General features: G+C 44.7%; 1 protein-coding gene across 1 annotated transcript in view; it reads left to right on the top strand.

Moving 5' to 3' along the window:
- Positions 1-20,315, top strand: part of bop1 (BOP1 ribosomal biogenesis factor) — a 244,855-nt gene that overhangs the window by 16,846 nt on the left and 207,694 nt on the right. The window contains exons 4-5 of the mRNA XM_063042520.1: positions 10,905-11,114; positions 12,458-12,580. Of these exons, the coding sequence (XP_062898590.1) occupies positions 10,905-11,114; positions 12,458-12,580 (333 nt within the window). The remainder of the gene's footprint in view (positions 1-10,904; positions 11,115-12,457; positions 12,581-20,315) is intronic.

Below are 20,315 nucleotides of genomic sequence, written 5' to 3'. Positions count from 1 at the left end.
GGTCAAGGGTTTGCGCCAACGGTGGACTGTGTCCTCTCCAGGGCACAAGCCTGGGCAGGAAGATTTGAAGAACCAGCTGTAGCCCATGCAGCAGGTTTCCCCCTTTCCACGTCGCTGATGGTCCAAGGGAATGGCAAGCGCTGATACAGGTTGGCACCAGTGTCATCGCAGAGGTTGCTGGAGTGAAGTTGTAAACAACATCAAACTGCCTTTGGGACCCCAGCTTTGGATTTCTTCCTTGGGGTTTACTCCCAAAGCCCCTCCCATGGCCATAAGGCAGTGGAGGTTTAAAATCAGAGTTTCCCTTCTCCTCGGTGGGCTGCCGTCCAAGGCTAATGAGCCCCGCCTGCCCAAAGCAACTGGTTTTGAGGGGACAGTGGTCTGCCTTTTCCCCTTCCCTTGTCTGCAGAAACTGTTCTGCCAGGACTAGTAACTAGGCCACATGTGAAGCCCAAGTGTTGGACTTGATTGTCAGAGGCTGTTAGAAATGCATGCCATTTGGAGCACTACCCCCACTACCACCCCTGGCTACCACAACATACTGAAACCTACCGAATATTAAAAGGCCTCGACAGAGTGGATGTTTCCTATAATGTGAGAGTCTAGGGCCAGTTTGGAAAGAAGAACTTTTAGAACAGAAATGGGGAGGAATTTCTTTAGCCAGGGGGTAGTGAATCTATGGAATTCATTGCCACAGACAAGTCAAGGCCAAGACATTGGGTATATTTAAAGCAGAGGTTGATAGGTTTTTGATTAGTCAGGGTGTCAAAGGTTATGGGGTGAAGGCAGAAGAATGGGGTTGAGAGGTATAATACATTTGCCATGATGGAAAGGCGGAGCAGACTTAATGGGTCAACTAGCCTAATTCTGTTCTATGTCTTATGGTCTTATTAAATTTCTGTGGGAGCTAAGTAAACATGAGTCTGTACCTTCTCCTAAAGTGGGTGGAAGTCTCTTGTTTGTATTGGTGGAGAATAGAATGGCATATGGGCATGCAAAACTAGGCTGCTGCACCCACTCTGATGAGTTGGAAAGCTACTAATTTTTTAGATGTGCTCAAATTAGTTAATAAGATTCGGTTGTCTGTGGAACATGCTTATTTCTCTGACCAGAGGGCATTGCTTTTTAAGGGCAATGAAGATTACTTCTGCTGAAAGCAAAGAAGGGGCGCTGCGGTAGCATAGCAGTTGGCATGAGGCTATTTCAGCTCTTGGCATCAGTTCAATGCTGGCGCTGTCTGTAAGAAAGTTTGTATGTTCTTCCTGTGAAATGTGTGGATTTCTTCCAGGTGCTCCGGTTTCCTCCCACAGTCCAAAGGCATATCGGTTAGTAGGTTAATTGGTCGTTTTAAATTGTCCCATGATTGTACTAAGGTTAAATCGGGGGTTGCTGGTGGTACAGGCTGCCAGGGCCTCTTCTGGGGTTCATCTCTAAATAAAATAAACTGGCTAGCTTATTGTTGAATATAAACCAATAGTGTTTTGCACTAGGTCATTCTGTCTGTGAAAGGTCCAAAATGTTTTGGAGAAAAACCTGTGAGCCTTTGATTGTGGTCAAATGGCTCCCTACAGGAAAGGAGACAGTGTGTGAGAGTGTTTCTTCCTTCAGGGTGTTGGGTTTCTCTGTTAGTGCCAGGAGAGTTGATTTACTGCTCCAGTACTTTTTGCCAAATGTGAAATTAAGAGAGCACATCGAAATAAAGCTCTACAGTAGTGTCAGAATACATATTTGTTCATTGAACGGATGTTGTGATGTCTGCTCTGGCTCGGTGGGTTATATTCCTTCCTCCTGAGTTCAAGCTTTTTGGGTTCCAAGTCCTACTGCAGAAACATGAGAACACAATTCCAGGCCGATGCTGTAGTGCAGTGAGATCTGTTCCTCTTGAAATCTCTCAGATGCTTCCAAATTTTCCCTTTCAGTAGATCTGTGTAATTTGTCCCTTATATTCAACATGAATATTTGGTTGTACTTTTTTAATGGAATGTAAAATATTTATCTTTGTGACCAGTCTTCAAGAAACCTTTACTTATTGTTGTGCAGCCCTTTAAAATATTGAACATAAAGAACAGTACAGGCCCATCAGTTCACAATACTGTGCTGACGTTTTAATCTGCTCCTAGGTCAATCTACCCCTTCCCTCCCACATAGCCCTCCATTTTTCTATTGTCCATGTGCCTATTTAAGAGTCTCTTAAATGTCCCTAATGTATCTGCCTTTACCATTACCTCTGGCAGCGCGTTCCATGCACCCACTGTTAGTCTTGCGAGGCCATGGATCTATGCCTGGAAAGTCTTCACTCTCCAGGGCTCAGGCCTGGGCAAGGTGGTATGGAAGACCAGCAGTTGCCCATGCTACAAGTCTCCCCTCTCCACGACACCGATATTGTCCAAGGGAAGGGCAAGGGCCGATACAGCTTGGCACCAGTGTTGTCGCAGAGCACTGTGTGATTAAGTGCCTTGCTCAAGGACACAAGACGCTGCCTTGGCTGGGGCTTGAACTCACGACCTTTAGGTCGTTAGTCGAATGCCTTAGCCACTTGGCCACGTGCACCCACCACTCTCTATGAAAACCTTAAACTGACAGTTCCCCCCCCCCCCATACTTCCTTCCAATCACTTTAAAAGTATTCCCCCTCATTTTAGCCATTTTCTCCCTGGGAAGAAGTCTCTGGTTGTCTTACTTTATCTCTGCCTCTTAACATCTTGAACACCTCTATCAAGTCACCTCTCATCCTCCTTTGCTCCAAAGAGAAAAGCGCTAGCTCGCTCAACCTATCCTCGCTTTCAACATGAATACTTTTTCCTGCATTTTTTTAACACAATGTTAATTTTCTGTCTTCACAACTAACCTTTTCAAGAAACCTTTTCTCCTATTGTTGCATAGCTCTGTGATATCTCATCATTCCAGTTCATTTCCCTCATTAATATATCTGATCCAATCATGGCTTTATACTGTGACAGTTTCCTCTGTGTAAATTGGATTTTCATTAGAGATACAACACGGTAACAGGCCCTTCTGGCCCAGTGAACCCACGACACTTAATTATACCCATGTGACCAGTTTCACATGACGAAATCCACACAGTTACAGGGGAAAACATACAAGCTCCTTACAGTCAGCGGTGGGTAATGGCATTGCGCTACCGTGTAGCCCCTTCCAATCTTGTGTGCTGCAGTCATAATTCCCAGCTGGTCTCTCTTCTTTCTCATCTGTTTCCTTACTCTTCAGCCGGTTCTGGCAACACCTCCAGCCCACTCGCATACTTTTGTAGATGTTTTCGGAATTTCGTTCCCATTTCTCCATTTAATGTTCCTCTGCCCAATCCATCTGAATCTCCGGAACAATAATTGTTATATCCGTTCATTCCTTTAATTTCTCTGTGGATTTCCTCTTCCATTTACCTTACCACAATTTTCCAAATTTTATTTTGCTTGACAACTAGTGTTTTGTTCAAAATTACAAATTTGATCTCAAGCCATTGTGTCTATCTCTACACTGTGCCCAACTCTTAGCAAAGTTACAACTTTTCCTCTTTCTGTATAGTTTCTCCCTGGACTACTAAGCATTTATTTCACTGAGCATAATGGGCAGGGATCTGTGAGAGGGAAATTGTCTTTGATTTAATTTGTCGGGAACTAAAGGATGTGATTGCTTACAGATCCATGGAAAACAGTCTCCCTTGCATAGATTCTGTCTGCATTTCTCACTGTGTCGGTAAAACAGCCAGCATAACCAAAACCGTATTCACCCTGCACATTGTCTCTTCTTCTCACTCCCATTTGGCAGATGATCCAAAAGCCTGACAGTACGTGCCACCAGGTTCAAGGGCTTGCTGATAGAAGACTCTTAAATCAACTTCTTGATCGTTAAAAATGAACTCTCAGATCTCTGTCTACCTTGCACCTTTATTATCCATGTGCTCTGTACTTCCTCTGTAGCTGTAACACTTTTAGATTATGAAGACACGCAGTCCTCTTTTATTGTCATTTAGTAATGCATGCATTAAGAAATGATACATTATTTCCTCCGGTGTGATATCACAAAACACAGGACAGACCAAGACTGAAAAAACTGACGTAACCACATAATTATAACATATAGTTACAACAGTGCACAATACCATAACTTGATGAAGAAGTCCGTGAGCACAGTAAAGTTCAAAGTTTCTCAAATGTCCCACATCTCACGCAGACGGGAGAAGGAAGAACTCTCCCTGCCATGCCGACCACAATCCGACTCTGAGTCATCCGAAAACCTCGAGCTCTGATCAACTGTCCGACACCGAGTACTGAGCGCCATCTCTATCCGAGCGATTCGACCTCTTTCTCGGTCGCCAAAAGCAGGCAAGGCCGGGGATTTTGAGGCCTACCCTCCGAAAGATTCCCGACCGCGCAGTAACGACAGCAGCGAACGAGCGTTTCAGAAATTTCTCCAGATGTTCAGGAAGGGGAAGATGTGGGAAAACAGAGGATTGGGAAGTTTTTAAAACCTTACAAAAGGAAACCAAGAAGGTCATTAAGAGGGAAAAGATTAACTATGAAAGGAAGCTAGCAAATAATATCAAAGAGGATACTAAAAGCTCTTTCAAGTATATAAAGAGTAAAAGACAGGTGAGAGTAGATATAGGACTGATAGAAAATAATGCTGGAGAAATTGTAATGGGAGATAAGGAGATGGCAGAGGAACTGAACGAGTATTTTACATCAGTCTTCACTGAGGAAGACATAGCAGTATACCGGACACGCAGGGTGGCAGGGAAGAGAAGTGTGCGCAGTCACAATTACGATAGAGAATTACTCAAGAAGCTGAATAGTCTAAAGGTAGATAAATCTCCTGGACCAGATGGAATGCACCCATGTGTTCTGAAAGAAGTAGCTGTGGAGATTGCGTGTGTGAGGCAGAGATTGATAGGTATCTGAGTAGCCAGGGCATCAAAGGTTATGGTGAGAAGGCGGGGGAGTGGGACTAAATGGGAGAATGGATCAGCTCATGATAAAATGGCGGAGCAGACTCGATGGGCCAAATGGCCGACTTCTGCTCCTTTGTCTTATGGTCTTATGTTCCTCTGTGCTTTCACGTCCATTCTCCATCAAATCAGAATTGCCCATGGCCCCTATTTAACAGATACGACATCACTTTATTCGGCATTCTGTTATTTTCCCTTGTACTACCTCATGTACTGTTATAGAATCATAGAGCACTACAGCACAGAAGCAGGCAGGCCCCTGTGCCGAACTGTCATTTTGTCTAGTCCCTTCGATCTGCTCCTGGACCATAGGCCCTCCAAACCTCAATCGTGCATGTTCTTATTCCAATTTTCTTTGTAATGACGTCATCTGTATAAATGTTATGTGAGGCGCGTTTTTCACTGCACTCAGTAATGTTGCACTTGGGTCAAGCAATTCAGAACATGTGGAATTGGGGGCAACGTACAGGGCTGGAGAAGTGGTTAACAAAAGAGTATGTCTTGTGCTGAGTACAGGAGTTAAGATGTTATGTTGAAGTTGTGCTAAGATGTTGGAGAGGCTGAATTTAGAGTATTGTGTTCAGTTCTGGTCACCTACCTACAGGAAACATCAATAATAGTCATAGACATACTTCATTGATCCCGGGGGAAATTGGTTTTCGTTACAGTTGCACCATAAATAATTAAATAGTAATATGTAAATTATGCCAGGAAATAAGTCCAGGACCAGCCTATTGGCTCAGGGTGTCTGACCCTCCAAGGGAGGAGTTGTAAAGTTTGATGGCCACAGGCAGGAATGACTTCCTATGACGCTCTCCGTGGAATGAGTCTCTGGCTGAATGTACTCCTGTGCCCAACCAGTACGTTATGTAGTGGATGGGAGACATTGTCCAAGATGGCATGCAACTTGGACAGCATCCTCTTTTCAGACACCACCGTCAGAGAGTAAGATTGAAATAGTACAGAGAAAATTTACAAGGATGCTGAAATGACTTCAGGACCTGAGTTAGAGGGAAAGGTTAAATAGGTTAGGACTTTTATTCTCTAGAGATTTGATAGAGGTATACAAAATTATGAGGGGTATAAAAAAGGTGAATTCAAGCAGACAACAGGAATTCTGCAGATGCTGGAAATTCAAGCAACATACATCAAAGTTGCTGGTGAACGCAGCAGGCCAAGCAGCATCTCTAGGAAGAGGCGCAGTCGACGTTTCAGGCCGAGACCCTTCGTCAAGACTAACTGAAGGAAGAGTGAGTAAAGGATTTGAAAGCCTATCATTTTGCATCTCCCCCTCCCCCTCCAGCTTTCAAATCCTTTACTCACTCTTCCTTCAGTTAGTCCTGACGAAGGGTCTCGGCCTGAAACGTCGACTGCGCCTCTTCCTACAGATGCTGCTTGGCCTGCTGCGTTCACCAGCAACTTTGATGTATGTTGCTTGAATTCAAGCAGGCTTTTTTCCACTGAGGTTGGGTGAGGCTAGAACTAAAGGTCATGGGTTAAGGGTAAAATATTTAAGGAGAACCTGCAGAGAAACTTCTTCACTCAGAGAGTGGTTTAAGGGTGCAGCGAGCCTCTAGCAGAGGTGACGGATATGGGTTGGATTGCAACATTTAAGAAAAGTTTGGATGAATATGTAGAAGGGAGGGGGATGGTCCAGGTGTGGGTTGCCAGGAGTAGCCAGTATAACAGTTCGGACCATGTGGGCCAAAATGCCTGTTTCTATATTGAAGTGCTCTCTGACTCTGCCTAATGTCTTTGTCAGTTGGGAGGCTAGGATCAGTGGGATATTATGAGGTCCGGTACTTGATCTTCAGCTGTTTACAATCCAGAACATGAATTTGACTGAAGTGTCACCTGTTTAAGTTTGCTGGTGTTGCAACACCATGTGAGACCGTGAATAGAGAGGAGGTTGTTTAGGAGCCACAAGGGGATATTGTTGAGCTGATTGAGTGGGCTGGAGAAGGGCAGACAAAATGTGCTGTGAAATGATGAAATCATTGCTGCGCTGCACTAAACCGAAAAGCAGATCATCTGTTAGCTGATGACAGATTGGGAACTGCTGATGTTCAAAGGGAGTTGGAGTTCCTGCACACTTAGAATATTGTATTCCGTTCTGGTTGCCTCCTTATAGGAGGGATGTGGGAGCTTTAGAGAGGGTGCAGAGGAGGTTTATCAGGATGATGCCTGGATTAGAGAGCATGTCTTATGAATATTGGTTGAACGAGCTAGGACTTTTCTTCTTGGAGAAGGATGAGAGGTGACAATAGAGGTGTACAAGATAAGAGGGATAGAATGAGTTGACAACCAGAGACTTTTATCCCCCAGGGCAGAAATAGCTAACATGAGGGCGGCATAATTTTGAGGTGATTGGGGGGATGTCAGAGGTAGTTTTGTTTTACTCAGAATGGTGGGTGCATGGAATGTACTGCTGAGGGTAGTGATAAAGGCAGATATATTAAGGATGTTAAAAGACTCTTAGATCGGCACATGGATGATAGGAAAATGGAGTGCTATGTGGAGAGAAGGTTTAAAGGTCAGTACATTATCGTGGGCCGAAGGGCCTGTGTGCTATAATTTTACATGACTGGCATATGGGACTTGAAAGATCAGAAAGGCCACTTCAGCTCCCAATTCTTAGGTTGTTATTATTTAATGTGTGCTCATGTTTTGTTTCTACGGGAATGTCTACAAATTGTATCCTCCCTGTTTAATTCTGTTCCTCATTACTTTACATTCTCAGCTTTCCTCCCCATGCTTTGAGTCCTTTTGCAGTTGAGGACCAAGTTCCATAAGCCGTCGTCAATGTGTGTTAAAACGAGCGTGCTGAATTGGTTCAGCTGTCTGTGAATGCCTGGTCCATGCTAGTCATTTTCATCCAGTGTAGATTACTGCAGGATCAGCTCTTGGCATGACTGGTTTCTATCTTTGATGCTGCATGCTTAGAAAAGGTAGTGGAATTGTGGTCTGAAACAACTTCAATCCTGAGATGGTCGTGCCCTGTAGTGGATGTGTGTTGTGTCTGACGATGACAGGAAACCTGTGCAGGAGAGTTTTAAAGTGGAAAGGCCATTGTACTGGGGCAGTTTTGAAATAATTTTGATCCTGAGATTGACCAGGTAACGGTCCCGTTGAGGCACTCATTGAAGCATGCTAGTGGAGTTCAAAGTTCAAAGTACATTTATTATCAATGTATGTATACTACACACAACCTTGAGATTCATCTTCATGCAGGCAGCCACAAAACAAAGAAGCACAATAGAACCCATCTAAAAAAAAATACACACAAAGATAGACAAGCATCCATTGTGCGAAAAAAGTTGTATAAACAATTTTTAAAAAAGTAAACAAATCACACACAGCATACGAACTGCAGAGTCTCCAAAAGGGAATCGCATCCATGGAGCCAGGTCAGCACTGTAGCCGGGCCAGGGTCCAGGAGCATGGTGGCTGTAGGCCACAGCTACCACCTCAGGTCAGGTTCAGTTGCAACACTTAAAATGGATAGATAGATACTCCATCTGATTCCAAAGGAAATTACAGTGAGATAGTACAAGTTCACAGATATACAGTGTTAGAAGAGAAGTAAGAAAAATAAATAAATAAATCTAACAAGTGGGGTGGAGGGGTGGTTATCGCTTCCCCGGCTATAGGTTGATTCATTATAGAGCCTAATGGCCGAGGGTAAGAATGACCTCATAGTGCTCTTTGGAGCAGCACAGTTATTTTAGTCTATTACTAAAGGTGCTCCTCTGTTCAGCCAAAGTGGCATGCAGGGAGTGAGAAACATTGTCCAGAATTAACAGGATTTTTCGTAGGGTCCTTTGTTCTACCATAGCCTCCTTATAACAAAGCCAGCCTTTCTAATCTGTTTATTGAGCCTGTTGACATTGCCTGTGTTGATGCCGTTGTCCCAGCACACCACTGCATAGAAGATTGTACTGGCGCCAACAGACTGATAGAACATGTGAAGGAGAGACCCGCACACTCCAAAGGACCTCAGTCTCCTCAGGAAGACTCTGGCCCTTCTTGTACACAGCCTCTGTGTTGGTGCTCCATTCACGTCTGTCATCCAGGTGCACCCCTAGGTAGTTGTAGGTCCTCACCACATCCATGTCCTCACCCATCAGTAGTAACAGGGAGCAGTGCAGGCTTAGTCTTCCTAAAGTCCATCACCATCTCCTTTGTTTTACTGATGTTGAGCTGCAGATGACTCAGCTTACAGAGGATGAATCACGGTGGTCTCAACAGTGCTTACCAAGGAGCTGGGAAAACTCATCGGGTCAGGCGGCAACTATGGAGGGAAATGGGCAGTTGATGTTTTGGATTGAGACCCTTTGACTTAAAACATCGACTGTTTGTTCCCCTCTCCATATGCTGCCTGACCTAATTGAATTTCCAGATTTCCAGTGTCTGCATTTTCTTATGTCTCTGGATTACAATGGTCTGCTGGACAGCATTTTACAAAACACTTACAGCTCAGGGTGTAGGAGTTCAGAGTTCAGTTCCTGCATCCTCTTAGAAACAAATTTGTATGTTCCTTCCTGAGTGCACGTGGGTTTCCTCCGGGTGCTCTGGTTTCCTCCCACATTCCAAAGACGTACTGGTTAGAAGGTTAATTCAACACTATAAATTGTCCCATGATTAGGGCAGGGGTTCCTTCCCAACTTGGGGTCCATGGACCCCTCAGGTAATCGTAAGGCTCCATGGCATCAAAAGGGCTGGGAACCCTTGGGCAAGTGTTAAATTGGTGGATTGCTGGGTGTTGCAGCTTGAAGGGCCTGTTCCACGTTGTACAGGTTTCCCCCGCCATCCGGAGGCGATTGCATCGCCTCTGTTCTGGGCTGACAATTACGTGCTAGGCAGCACCTAATTAATTAGCATGTTTATTTCGGCTTTTTTCTTAAAAATGTGCTGTGTGCTTACTGTGTGCCGGGAGGCTACTGCTGCATTCTCCGCGAATCGGTACAGTATCTGTCCGGGGCCCGGGTGTTGGGGTGGTGGGACACGGGGGTGTCATCTCATCGTTGATCAGGGCAGGCAGCTCATCTTCTCCTATGACTGCCTGCCTCGATGTTGAAGGTCGAGGTTCATCGTCTGCCGTGGCTGATGTGGAAAGCTTGCTTGACTGGTGAGCCTCGTGCATTTTTCTATCGTACAGTTGTTTGTAAGCACTCAAACCATCCTGCAACTATCCCCTAAACCTATGTACCCTTTTAAAATTAAAGTCGTACTTTATCATTGCGGCGAAAATCTTACGCAGTTGCTTCACTTTCTGCATTCGGTTGCATGCGGTTTCGATTGTTATCTTTTCCTCTTCCAATTGCATCAGCTCTTCATCTATCAGTTCTTGGTCATGGGATGCCAAAACCTTTTCAACATCATCTTTGTCAGCTTCCACAAGCCAAACTCACTTTGTCCTTGCTTCGTTTACCACGATCGAAACGCTTAATTATGTCTAGTTTTACGCTAAGTGTAACACCCTTACTCTTTCAGGCTTTTCCGACACCTTAGAACTCATCTTGCAAACAGCTGCTCAATGCAACGTGTTAAAGCAATGCCGTTCCGAATCCGGGGCAGAGCGGCTGCTCGGGGCACGCGCTGCCTTTCTTCGTAACAGTGAAAACACCTTCTGAAGGTGAAAACAGGGTACTAATGTAGGTCTTTCGTAACAGTGAGGTTTCGTAAAGCGAACATTCGAAAAGCGGGGGACACCTGTATCTCTAAATAAAATAAAACTTAAAACCTCAAGGAAGCTGCTAAATTTCTGCAGATTTCTGGGAATTGTTTTCTCCCTGGAGCAGGAAATCTCTCTCATTTTGAGTTGATCTTCAATTAATATAATATATTATTGCTGAGTTGTTGCTTCTGCTTATTTTTAGCTCTGCCACAAGTCATCTCTGAGTTTAATTTGTATTTTTATGTGTGATCTTACTTTGCAGCTTCCCATCTTTGAAAGCTCAGCACTTGATGAGGATGCCGGTGATCTGTCAGACAGTGAAGAGAGCGTGTTCTCTGGTCTGGGGGATTCGGGGAGTGACAGCAGTGATGAAGGAGATGATGACGGTGAGGGGGGTGAGAGTGATGAAGACAGTGACAGTGGAGTTGAAGAGAATAGTGTGAAGAACAAGCTGGACAAGCAGGATATCAAGGTGAGGTAGATTCAGATTGATTTATTTATCATGTGTACAGTACTCTATATCTAAGCTTTTTGCACTACCTCAGTATTTTTTCCTCTCTTCTTGTATTACTTATTTTTCTTTTTTATGGAGTACTGTGCAAAAGTCTTGGGCACAGAACAAAACACAACAAGCAATTAAACAATGAAAGTGAAACAAATCCCTTTCCTCTTTCCCACCGACACATCCGACTCCAGGCTTCTGGGCCTTCAGTCTCCAATTTCCAGGCTCCAGCCATAAGGCTTTGGTGTTAAGTATCTACCACTGGACGAGTTGCTGATGGGAACTCGAGTTTGGGGTTCAACCTGCTTGTACTGACATCTGATCCTGGGACAGCTTGACATCCATGGATGCCCTTTGTTACCATCCACATCACTGGGCTTTGAGGACAGAATGGAGGCCTGGAGTCTGAATGTCCTTCTTCACCCATCCACATTGCTGATGTAGAGCACAGAATCAGTTTCGTGGTAGCGCAGTGATTAGTGCGATGCTGTTACAGCTCAGGGCGTCAGACCCTAGGAAGTGTGGGTCCTGAGCTTATGGACAGGATCCACTGGCTCTTTGATATTGATAAGGCATCTCTTATAATGAAGCTTCTGAAAGTCTTACTGAGGAAGCAATCTCTGTTGATTTTTTTATCAGCCACATGCTTTGTTTTGTAAGTTTGTTGCAAATGAAAACTGGTTTCCTGCGATTCTGTTTAAACCATTCAGATTAGTTATGATATTTCAAGATAACATCAGTTTCAGCTGTCCTGCTTAAGCCAATCACCCCTACTGGACAATAGGGTGCCGACAGTTGCTTGCCAGAGTCCTGTGTCCTGGGCCAGTCTTTCAAATAGTCCCCTGCAGTAGCCCATCTTTGAAGATCCTTCCTCTGCCGGAGGTGAAGTCTTTAGAGCTTCTGTTGGCGTTTCTGTAGCTCTCGAGTCTTTGTCGGATGGGGTTACTAGTCCCATGCCCAACCCTCCTCCTCTTGCAGCTGGACTTGGGACCGTCCATGGCGGAGTTAAACTCACACTTAGGAAAAATAAACTTGACTTGAAATTTGAATGTGATGGTGGGATAAATTTATGCAGTTGTTACTTGTATGCCAGATGTAACAATAAACTTGGAATCCACCCTAAGGACTGTTGCTTTCCTCATTCTGACCTGGGTCAGCTCTCCCTCTGGAAATTAATCTGTTTGTGCTGGTTCACAGGGTAATGACTGATGGTACGAGCATATCAGCAAATAGTCTGTTGCACAACATAGTCTTTGATCCCACAAGCACATTAATTCCAACCTCCATTAACTTTTCTTGTGTTTCTGTCCCAGGTCAGGAAAGAGGAAGGTGAAAGCTGTGGAAAGTCGGTGGAGTCAGGTGGCACTTTGCGGCCAGAGCCATCGGGGTTGACCTCTCCTGTGGATGAGTACAAGGAGGACAGCTCGGATGAAGAGGTACAAAGAAATGGGTTTTCTCTCTTGATGGTGCTAATTGTGGTTTGCAGATGTTTGAGCTGCAGTTGCTTATTTTAGCTCTGAAATCTCTAAAACCTGAGTCTCCTGCAGTTGAAAGCTTCCAGTAATAAAGGATTAGGCTGGGGAATCCTGGCCTCTGTCCCTGCTCTTCCCACCCTGATGATTTTCCTCCTGTAGTAGCTGCAGCTCCTGGTGCATTGTCCAAGCGGTCATTTTTGATAACTGCACCTCTGTTACAGCTGTGATTCAGTGAGCCCCATTAACTGAGTCATGAGGCCCTCGATTGAGCATAAAGTCCAGATAGAAATCCAGGATCAACTTTATTCGCCTTATACAGTATGTTTACACGTATTAGGAATTTGCTATGGTGCATTGGTCAGGGTGTGAAATGCAACAAAAATCAACGTTTAACAATGATAAAGAATTATATAAAAAGTAATGTTAGAGGTTATAGTACGGAAATGGAATAAAATGTGCATAAATAGAAGCATGTATTTACAATGTAAACAACACTATAAAAAGTGATTCAAGTGTTTGCAGTGCAGTGACTAGGGTTAATAGATAGAAGTGGGGGACAACTGATGTGGTTGATTAGATTAACTGCCTGGTAGAAGAAATTATTAAAATGGCATGAAATTTTTGTTTTAATAGCCCTTTAGTGCTTTCCAGAAGGGAAAAGGCAGTTTGCTGGGTGGGTAGTGTCTACAATGATATTTCCTGCCCACTTCTTGGTCCTGTAGTGATGGTAGATTGCAGCCAATTACCTTTTCTGCTGACCTGACAGTTATCTGCAGTTTTCATTTATTGTGAATGCTGTAGTTTTCGTATATTGTACACCTTCAGACCCCACATAGCGTTGATTTGTTACAACATGGTTTTACAATTCTTTATTGAAATTTTTTTAAATGACAAAAGTTCATTCTAAACCACACTTAAAACTTCTCTAGTGGCTGCCATTACAGTAAACATTTTATCAGCCAATGAGTGCGCTTCACATACACTCTGAGCCCCTCCCTGCCAACTACATATTAGTTCACACACTGCCTCCCTCACCAATTTATTTCATTTTTTCACTCATACTATCTTGAAAACGACCTGTAACTTGCAGTGAGGGTAGTACATCTAAGATGTCTAGGCAAAGCATTAGCATGGATGTGAAACTGTAAGCGAGATGGAGTTTGGAAGCTGGTGAGCATCAGGTTGACACTGACTGCTTTTTCATGGTGAGAGCCTCAGTGACGAAAAGCTTCGAGAATTGGCAGAGCAACAGTTCCTGGGTGAATCTGAGGACACGGATGGAGAAGAGGAAAGACCAGTAAGAAACTTCACCACAAAGTTCCTCACACAAATCATGGACCAGTTCACCGATAATGACCCTGACTAGGAGCGAAGCAATAAGGCAAAGAGAGGTGTCCTTGACATGATTTCCTGCTACTGAGAACTGCTCCAAGGGGGGAAACTTAAGAAAAGGTGGTCAAATCTCGACGCCTGCCTGAAGAAGAAGCCAAAGTTAGAGGGTAACCCACACCTGCTCCCTCCTCTAAGATGTGACCACCACCCGCTTCCCTCCACTGCTGCTGCAATGTTACTGCTCCACTCATGTTACGGTTAGGGCTATCTGCGTGTTTGTCATTCCACAAATTATATACATATAATTATACATATATATCGGGCTTGATTTTCTTTTAATCAGGCACACATGTCCATTTACGTGATGTTATAATGACCCTGCATAGCGCTGATTTACATAGCGCTCAACTTACAAGGAATGCATCTTCGGGAGACTTGATAGAGGTGTTTAAAATTATAAGGGGGATTGATAGAGTTGATGTGGTTAGACTTTTTCCATTAAGAGTGGGGAAGATTCAAACAAGAGGGCGTGGGTTGAGACTTAGAGGACAAAAGTTTAGGGGTAACATGAGGGGGAACTTCTTTACTCAGAGAGTGGTAGCTGTGTGGAATGATCTTCCAGCAGAAGTGGTTGAGGCACGTTCGATGTTGTCGTTTAAAGTGAAATTGGATAGATATATGGACAGGAAAGGAATGGAGGGTTATGGGCTGAGTGCAGGTTGGTGGGAATAGGATAGGGTAAGAGTTCGGCACGGACTAGAAAGGCCGAGATGGCCTGTTTCTGTGCTGTAATGGTTATATATGGTTATATTAAGCGGGTCTGAGTGTATTGTCAAACCAGACAGTAATGGCTGATTTGAGTAAAGGCTCTCTATGATGGCAGTGTAGAATTGTACCAGTATGATGTGGGGAAGATGAAGTTTTACCAACTATTGCAAGAAATATGAGCTCTGCTGAGCATTAGATACAATGTGAAAACAGACTACCATTTTGTGTCATGATATCTGCCAGGAGCGTTTGCTGGTTCCTTGGCCAGTACTTACACCTGAACCTGCATCAATTGCCAGACCAGATTATTAAAGAGTGTTTAATGTCATTTCCAGTACAGAAGTGTAAGGAAAATAAAATAATTGTTACTCTGGATCTGATGCAGAACGAAAATAACACAATAGGAAAAAATCATAAAAGGTTGGAATAAGAATCAGGTTTAATATCATTGGCATATGGCGTGAAATTTGTTCTGCTGCAATGCATAGTAATTAAAGCTATAAATTACAGTAAATATTTTTCTGTATATGAAAATAAATTGATTAAGTAATGTAAAAAGAGAGGGGGGAAATTTTTAAAAAATACTGAGGAAGTGTTCATTGGTTTATTGTCCATTCTGAAAGTTGGTGAAGGATAGGAAGCAGCTGTTCCTGAAACGTTGAATGTGTGTCTTCAAGCTCCTGTTCCTGAAGCAAAGCGTCTGTGCATCTCCTTGATGGTAGCAAAGAGAAAAGGTCCAGTGTGATGGAGCTTCTTGATGATGGATGCTGCCTTTTTAAGCCATCGCCTTTTGAAGGTGTCCTGGATGTTGGGGAGGCTGGTACCCATGATGGGGCTGACTGCTTACAACTTTCAGCAGCCTTTTCTGATCCTGCGCAGTGGCCCCTCCATACCAGACAGTGATGCAACCAGTTAGGATGCTCTCCACAGCACATCTGTAGAAATTTGAGAATGATCCTAATGAAATATAGCTGCTATTGTGCCTTCTTTGTAACTGCATCAGTATGTTCAGCCCAGGATAGATTCTCAGAGATGTTGACATCCAGGAAGTTGAAACTACTCGCCCTTCCCACTTCTTCTGATCCCTTGAAGAGGACTTGGTGTGTCTTCCCTTGACTTACTCTTCCTGAAGTCCACAATCAATTTCTTAGTCAATTCCTTGTAAAGAACATAATAAAAAACACAATAAATATAAATAAATAACATTGCTTGAATACGTAGATTGATTGTACGTCTATAAAGTGATGCTAGACTGTACACAAGGTGACAGACGGGAGATAGTAAAGTGTTGATCAGCCTTACTGCTTGGGGAAAGTAACTTTTTGATTCTGATGGCCCTCGCATAGATGCTATGTAGCCGCCTCTTTGATGGGAGTGGGGCAGTCAGTCCGTGAGCAGAGTGGGTGGGATCATTCATGATGTTCCTCTCACCTTTCTGTATATGTGACCTCGATGGCAGGTAGGCTGGTGCCGGTGATGCGTTGGGCAGCTTTGACTGCCCGTTATAGAGCCTTCCTGTCCACTGCAGTGCAGTGATGCAGCTTCTCAGGATCTGGTCGGTGTCACATTTTTGTCCGTGGGAGCTTATTGTGTACAGACTGGCTGCCATGTTTCTGACATTACCACAGTGATTCCACTTCAAATGTACTTAAAAGTCTGGCTGTGCATTCTTTGTAAACTGTCAAGCCAGCAATATATGTATTTGGAGAATCTGTCAGTGGTGTTGATGGCTGAGGGAGGAATGTTGGCCTTAAGGAGAGAGCAAACTTCTGGCAGTGGGTCCATGGAATCTTCAATGTCAACCACACGAGCAAAGGTGATTTGATATATAGAACAGTCCAGCACAGTACAGTACAGTATATAAGACCATAAGACATGGGAGCAGAATTAGGCCATCTGGCCCATCAAGTCTGCTCCACCATTCAATCATGGCTAATCCTTTTTTTTTTCCTCCTCCTCAAACCCCAGTTCCCAGCCTTCTCCCGTAACCTTTGATGCCATGTCCAATCAAGAACCTATCAATCTCTGCCTTAAGTACACCCAATGACCTGGTCTCCACAGCTGCATGTGGCAATTAATTGCACAAATTCACCACCCTTTGGCTAAAGAAATTTCTCTGCTTCTCTGTTTTGAAAGGGCGCCCCTCTCTCCTGACGCTGTGCCCTCTTGTCCTAGACTCTCCCACCATGGGAAGCATCCTTTCCACATCTACTCTGTCTAGGCTTTTTATCATTTGAAAGGTTTCAATGAGATGCCCCCTCATCCTTCTGAATCCTAGCGAGTACAGACCCAGAGCTATCAAGTGTTCCTCGTATGATAACCCTTTCATTCCTGCAATAATTTGTTGTGCTAACCTTACTGCTCTTTTGTTATGTGCCATGTCACATAACTTGGTCGATCATGGTCTTTCCAGAACCACTGTTCTTGGCAAGTTTTTCTACAGAAATGGTTCACCATTGCCTTCTTCTGGGCAGTGCCTTTGACCCCCGGCCATTATCAATACTCTTCACAGATTGTCTGCTTGGTGTGGGTGGTTGCATAACCAGGACTTGTGATGTGCACCAGCTGCTCATACGACCATCCACCACCTGTTCCCATGGCCTCATGTGACCCTGATCGGGGGCTAAGCAGGTGCTACACCATGTCCAAGGGTGACCTGCAGGCTAACGAAGGCAAGGAGTGCCTTACACCTCCTTTGGTAGAGATGTATCTCCACCCCTACTCTAAGATCAATCTAACCCTTCCCTCCCATATAGCCCTCCATTTTTCTATCATCTGTGTGTCTATCTTAAAGTCTTTTAATGTATTCGCCTCAACCACCACACACACTTTTCACTCTGTGTGTGCATTAGGATATGCCTGACAACTCCCCTACACTTTTCCTCACTACCTTGATGCGTCCTGTGGTATGTAGAGGTTGTTAAAGAGACTGATACTGCAGCACTGTTCTGTGCTGGGGGAGTGAGGTGTACTCCACTCTTGTGGTCCTGTGCACGTTTTGATCACCCTGTTCTAGGAAGGGTGCGGTTCCACAGGGAAGAGTGCAGAAAATAATTGGCAGAATTAGAGAGCCTGAGTTATAGAGGGAGGTTGGCCAAGCTAGGACCTTATTCCTTGAAGTGTAGGAGAATGTATGGTGACCTTACAGAGGTGAGGACACAATGAAGGGTGACCTTTTAGAAACATTTACAATTATGAGAGGTACAGATAAGGTGGACGGTAACAGTCTTTTCCCCAAGGTAAAGGAGTCCTAAAGCTGGTGGTGGGGGGTGGGGGGGGGGAAGGATTTGAAAGGAACCTGAGAGGCAATTGCTTCACACAGAGGTTGGTGGGTATATAGAATGAGCTGCCAGAGGAAGTGGTTGAGCAGGTATACTAGTATCATTTAAGAAACAGTTTGGGAACCTCTGCCTTAGAGGGATACAGGCTAAATGCAGGAAATCGGGACTATGTGGATGGGCATCATAGTCAGCATGGCCTCACTGGGCCAAAGGGCCTACATCCGTGTCGTATTAGACTCAGGGTCAGGCTGAGCTTTGTGATGAGGCAAAGTTTTTGCCACCAGCAGAACCATTAAATTAAGGCATCCGTCAGTCTTATGAGACCATTGATCTGCGCCTGGAAAGTCCTTCACTCTCCAGAGCACAGGCCTGAGCAAGGTTGTATGGAAGACCAGCAGCTGCCTAATCTGCAAGTCTCCCCTCTCTATGACACTGATGTTGCCCAAGGGAAGAGCACTAGGGCCGATACAACTTGGCACCGGTGTCGTCACAGAGCAATGTGTGGTTAAGTGCCTTGCTCAAGGACACAACACGCTGCCTCGGCTCGGGCTCGAACTCATGAACTTCAGATTACTAATCCAATGCCTTAACTACTTTGCTCTGCAACCATACTGACAATATTACCCCCCTCCCCCCCGCCATTTGTTGTTTCTGCTTTTATTTATTTGAGATCCAGCACAAAACAGACCCTTCTGGCCCTTTGAGCTGCACCACCTCGCGACCCACCTATTTAATCCTAGTCTAATCATAGGACAATGTACAACAACCAATTAACCGACTAACTGCTACATCTGTGGATTTGGGAGGACACGAGAGCATGCAGAGAAAACCCATGTGTACACGGCGGGAATGTACAAACTTGCTTACAGATGATATTGGGCTGAGCTCTGAGCTCAACCCCGAGCTGTAATAGTACCATAATAACTGCTACAGTACCGTGGCGTTGTTGAATCCCTTTTAACAATAAATCCTGCACGTTACCATCAATGCTGTAAAATTGAGTTTTAGACAATTTTTTTTTCCGGTGAGGTGGGGCGGGGAGCAGCTGCCTGTAATCTGCATCTGTGGTAATTTTCTCTCCCCTTATTCATGGAGCAGTTGATATTTCTCATTGTGTGCCTCTCTGTGCAGCTTTGACGGTCAGGTGGGTCTTCACGGTGGGAATGTTAGGTACTGTAGCCCAGTATCCATGCCTATTGCACTCTACCCCTTCCACCTATCACCCCCCCCCCCAGCTGCTGACTTCACTTCACCTCCCTCCACCCACCCACCTCCCTAGATGCTGAATGGCACCTCCAGCTATGTTTGTGTGCCCCACACTCTCAGAGTAAGACCATAAGACGAGCAGAATTAAGGCTGTTCAGCCCATCAAGTCTGCTTCGCCATTCCATCATGACTGATCTATTAACCCTCTCAACCCCATTCTCCTGACTTCTCCCTGTAGCCTTTGACACCATTACTAAATATACTCAATGATTTGAGCTCCACAGTCACATGTGGCAATGGATTCCACAGACTCACCACCCTCTGGCTAAAGAATTTCCTTGTTATCTCTGTTCTAAATGGATGTCCCTCTATTCTCAGGCTGTTGCTGCTGGTCCTAGACTCCCCTACTACAGGAAACATCCTCCCCACATCCACTCTATCTGGGCCTTTCATTATTTGATAGGTTTCAATGAGATCCGCCCCCTCATTCTTCTAAACTCTTGAGTCTAAGCCCAGTAATACTCTTTAAAGCCGAGGGCCTTCTCTGTGGCTTGTATCTCCAATCAAAACCAAGGACAAAAGTAGCCTGCACTTAGCGGTTTGGCTGCTCACGAGCTGTCATTGGAGATAGTTGCAGGACCTGACGCTGGTCTCTCTGCCCTTAGCTGCTTTTGGGGCTTCTGTGTGTATTGGCATTAGTATTGTGGTGGCTGCCCACACCCACTGTGTGCCTTCATTCCTGAGTGCTGAGGTGTTTGTTCCTGACATCTGGTTTCACTGCAGACTTGTGGGGAGATGGTGTGCTTGTCATGTTTCAGCTGTGGTTCCTGTGGGGATTGATGTCAGCAGCTTAACGCTGCTGGATTAGGTGTTCCCTTTGTACTGTTTCTCCTTGGGACTAGTGCTGCGGGCCTGTCCCCTGCCGGCATTGAGGATGTCTGCACATTTCGGATCTGTTTAGTCTGGTTTCCCATTGGTAAATTTAACACCCCCCGACTCCCTCTTTCCTCCCACCTTCACTTAGTTCTTTGTTATAGTTTCAACAGACTCTCTGATTCCTGTCAGGAAGTTAACTGTTGCTGCCTAAAGATCCATAGTTTTAAAAACCT

Source organism: Mobula hypostoma, chromosome 3, assembly GCF_963921235.1.
Source record: "Mobula hypostoma chromosome 3, sMobHyp1.1, whole genome shotgun sequence".
In the NCBI taxonomy this organism is placed as follows: domain Eukaryota; kingdom Metazoa; phylum Chordata; class Chondrichthyes; order Myliobatiformes; family Myliobatidae; genus Mobula; species Mobula hypostoma.
Note: the sequence above shows the minus strand (reverse complement) of the source record. Positions and strands in the feature narration are given on the sequence as shown.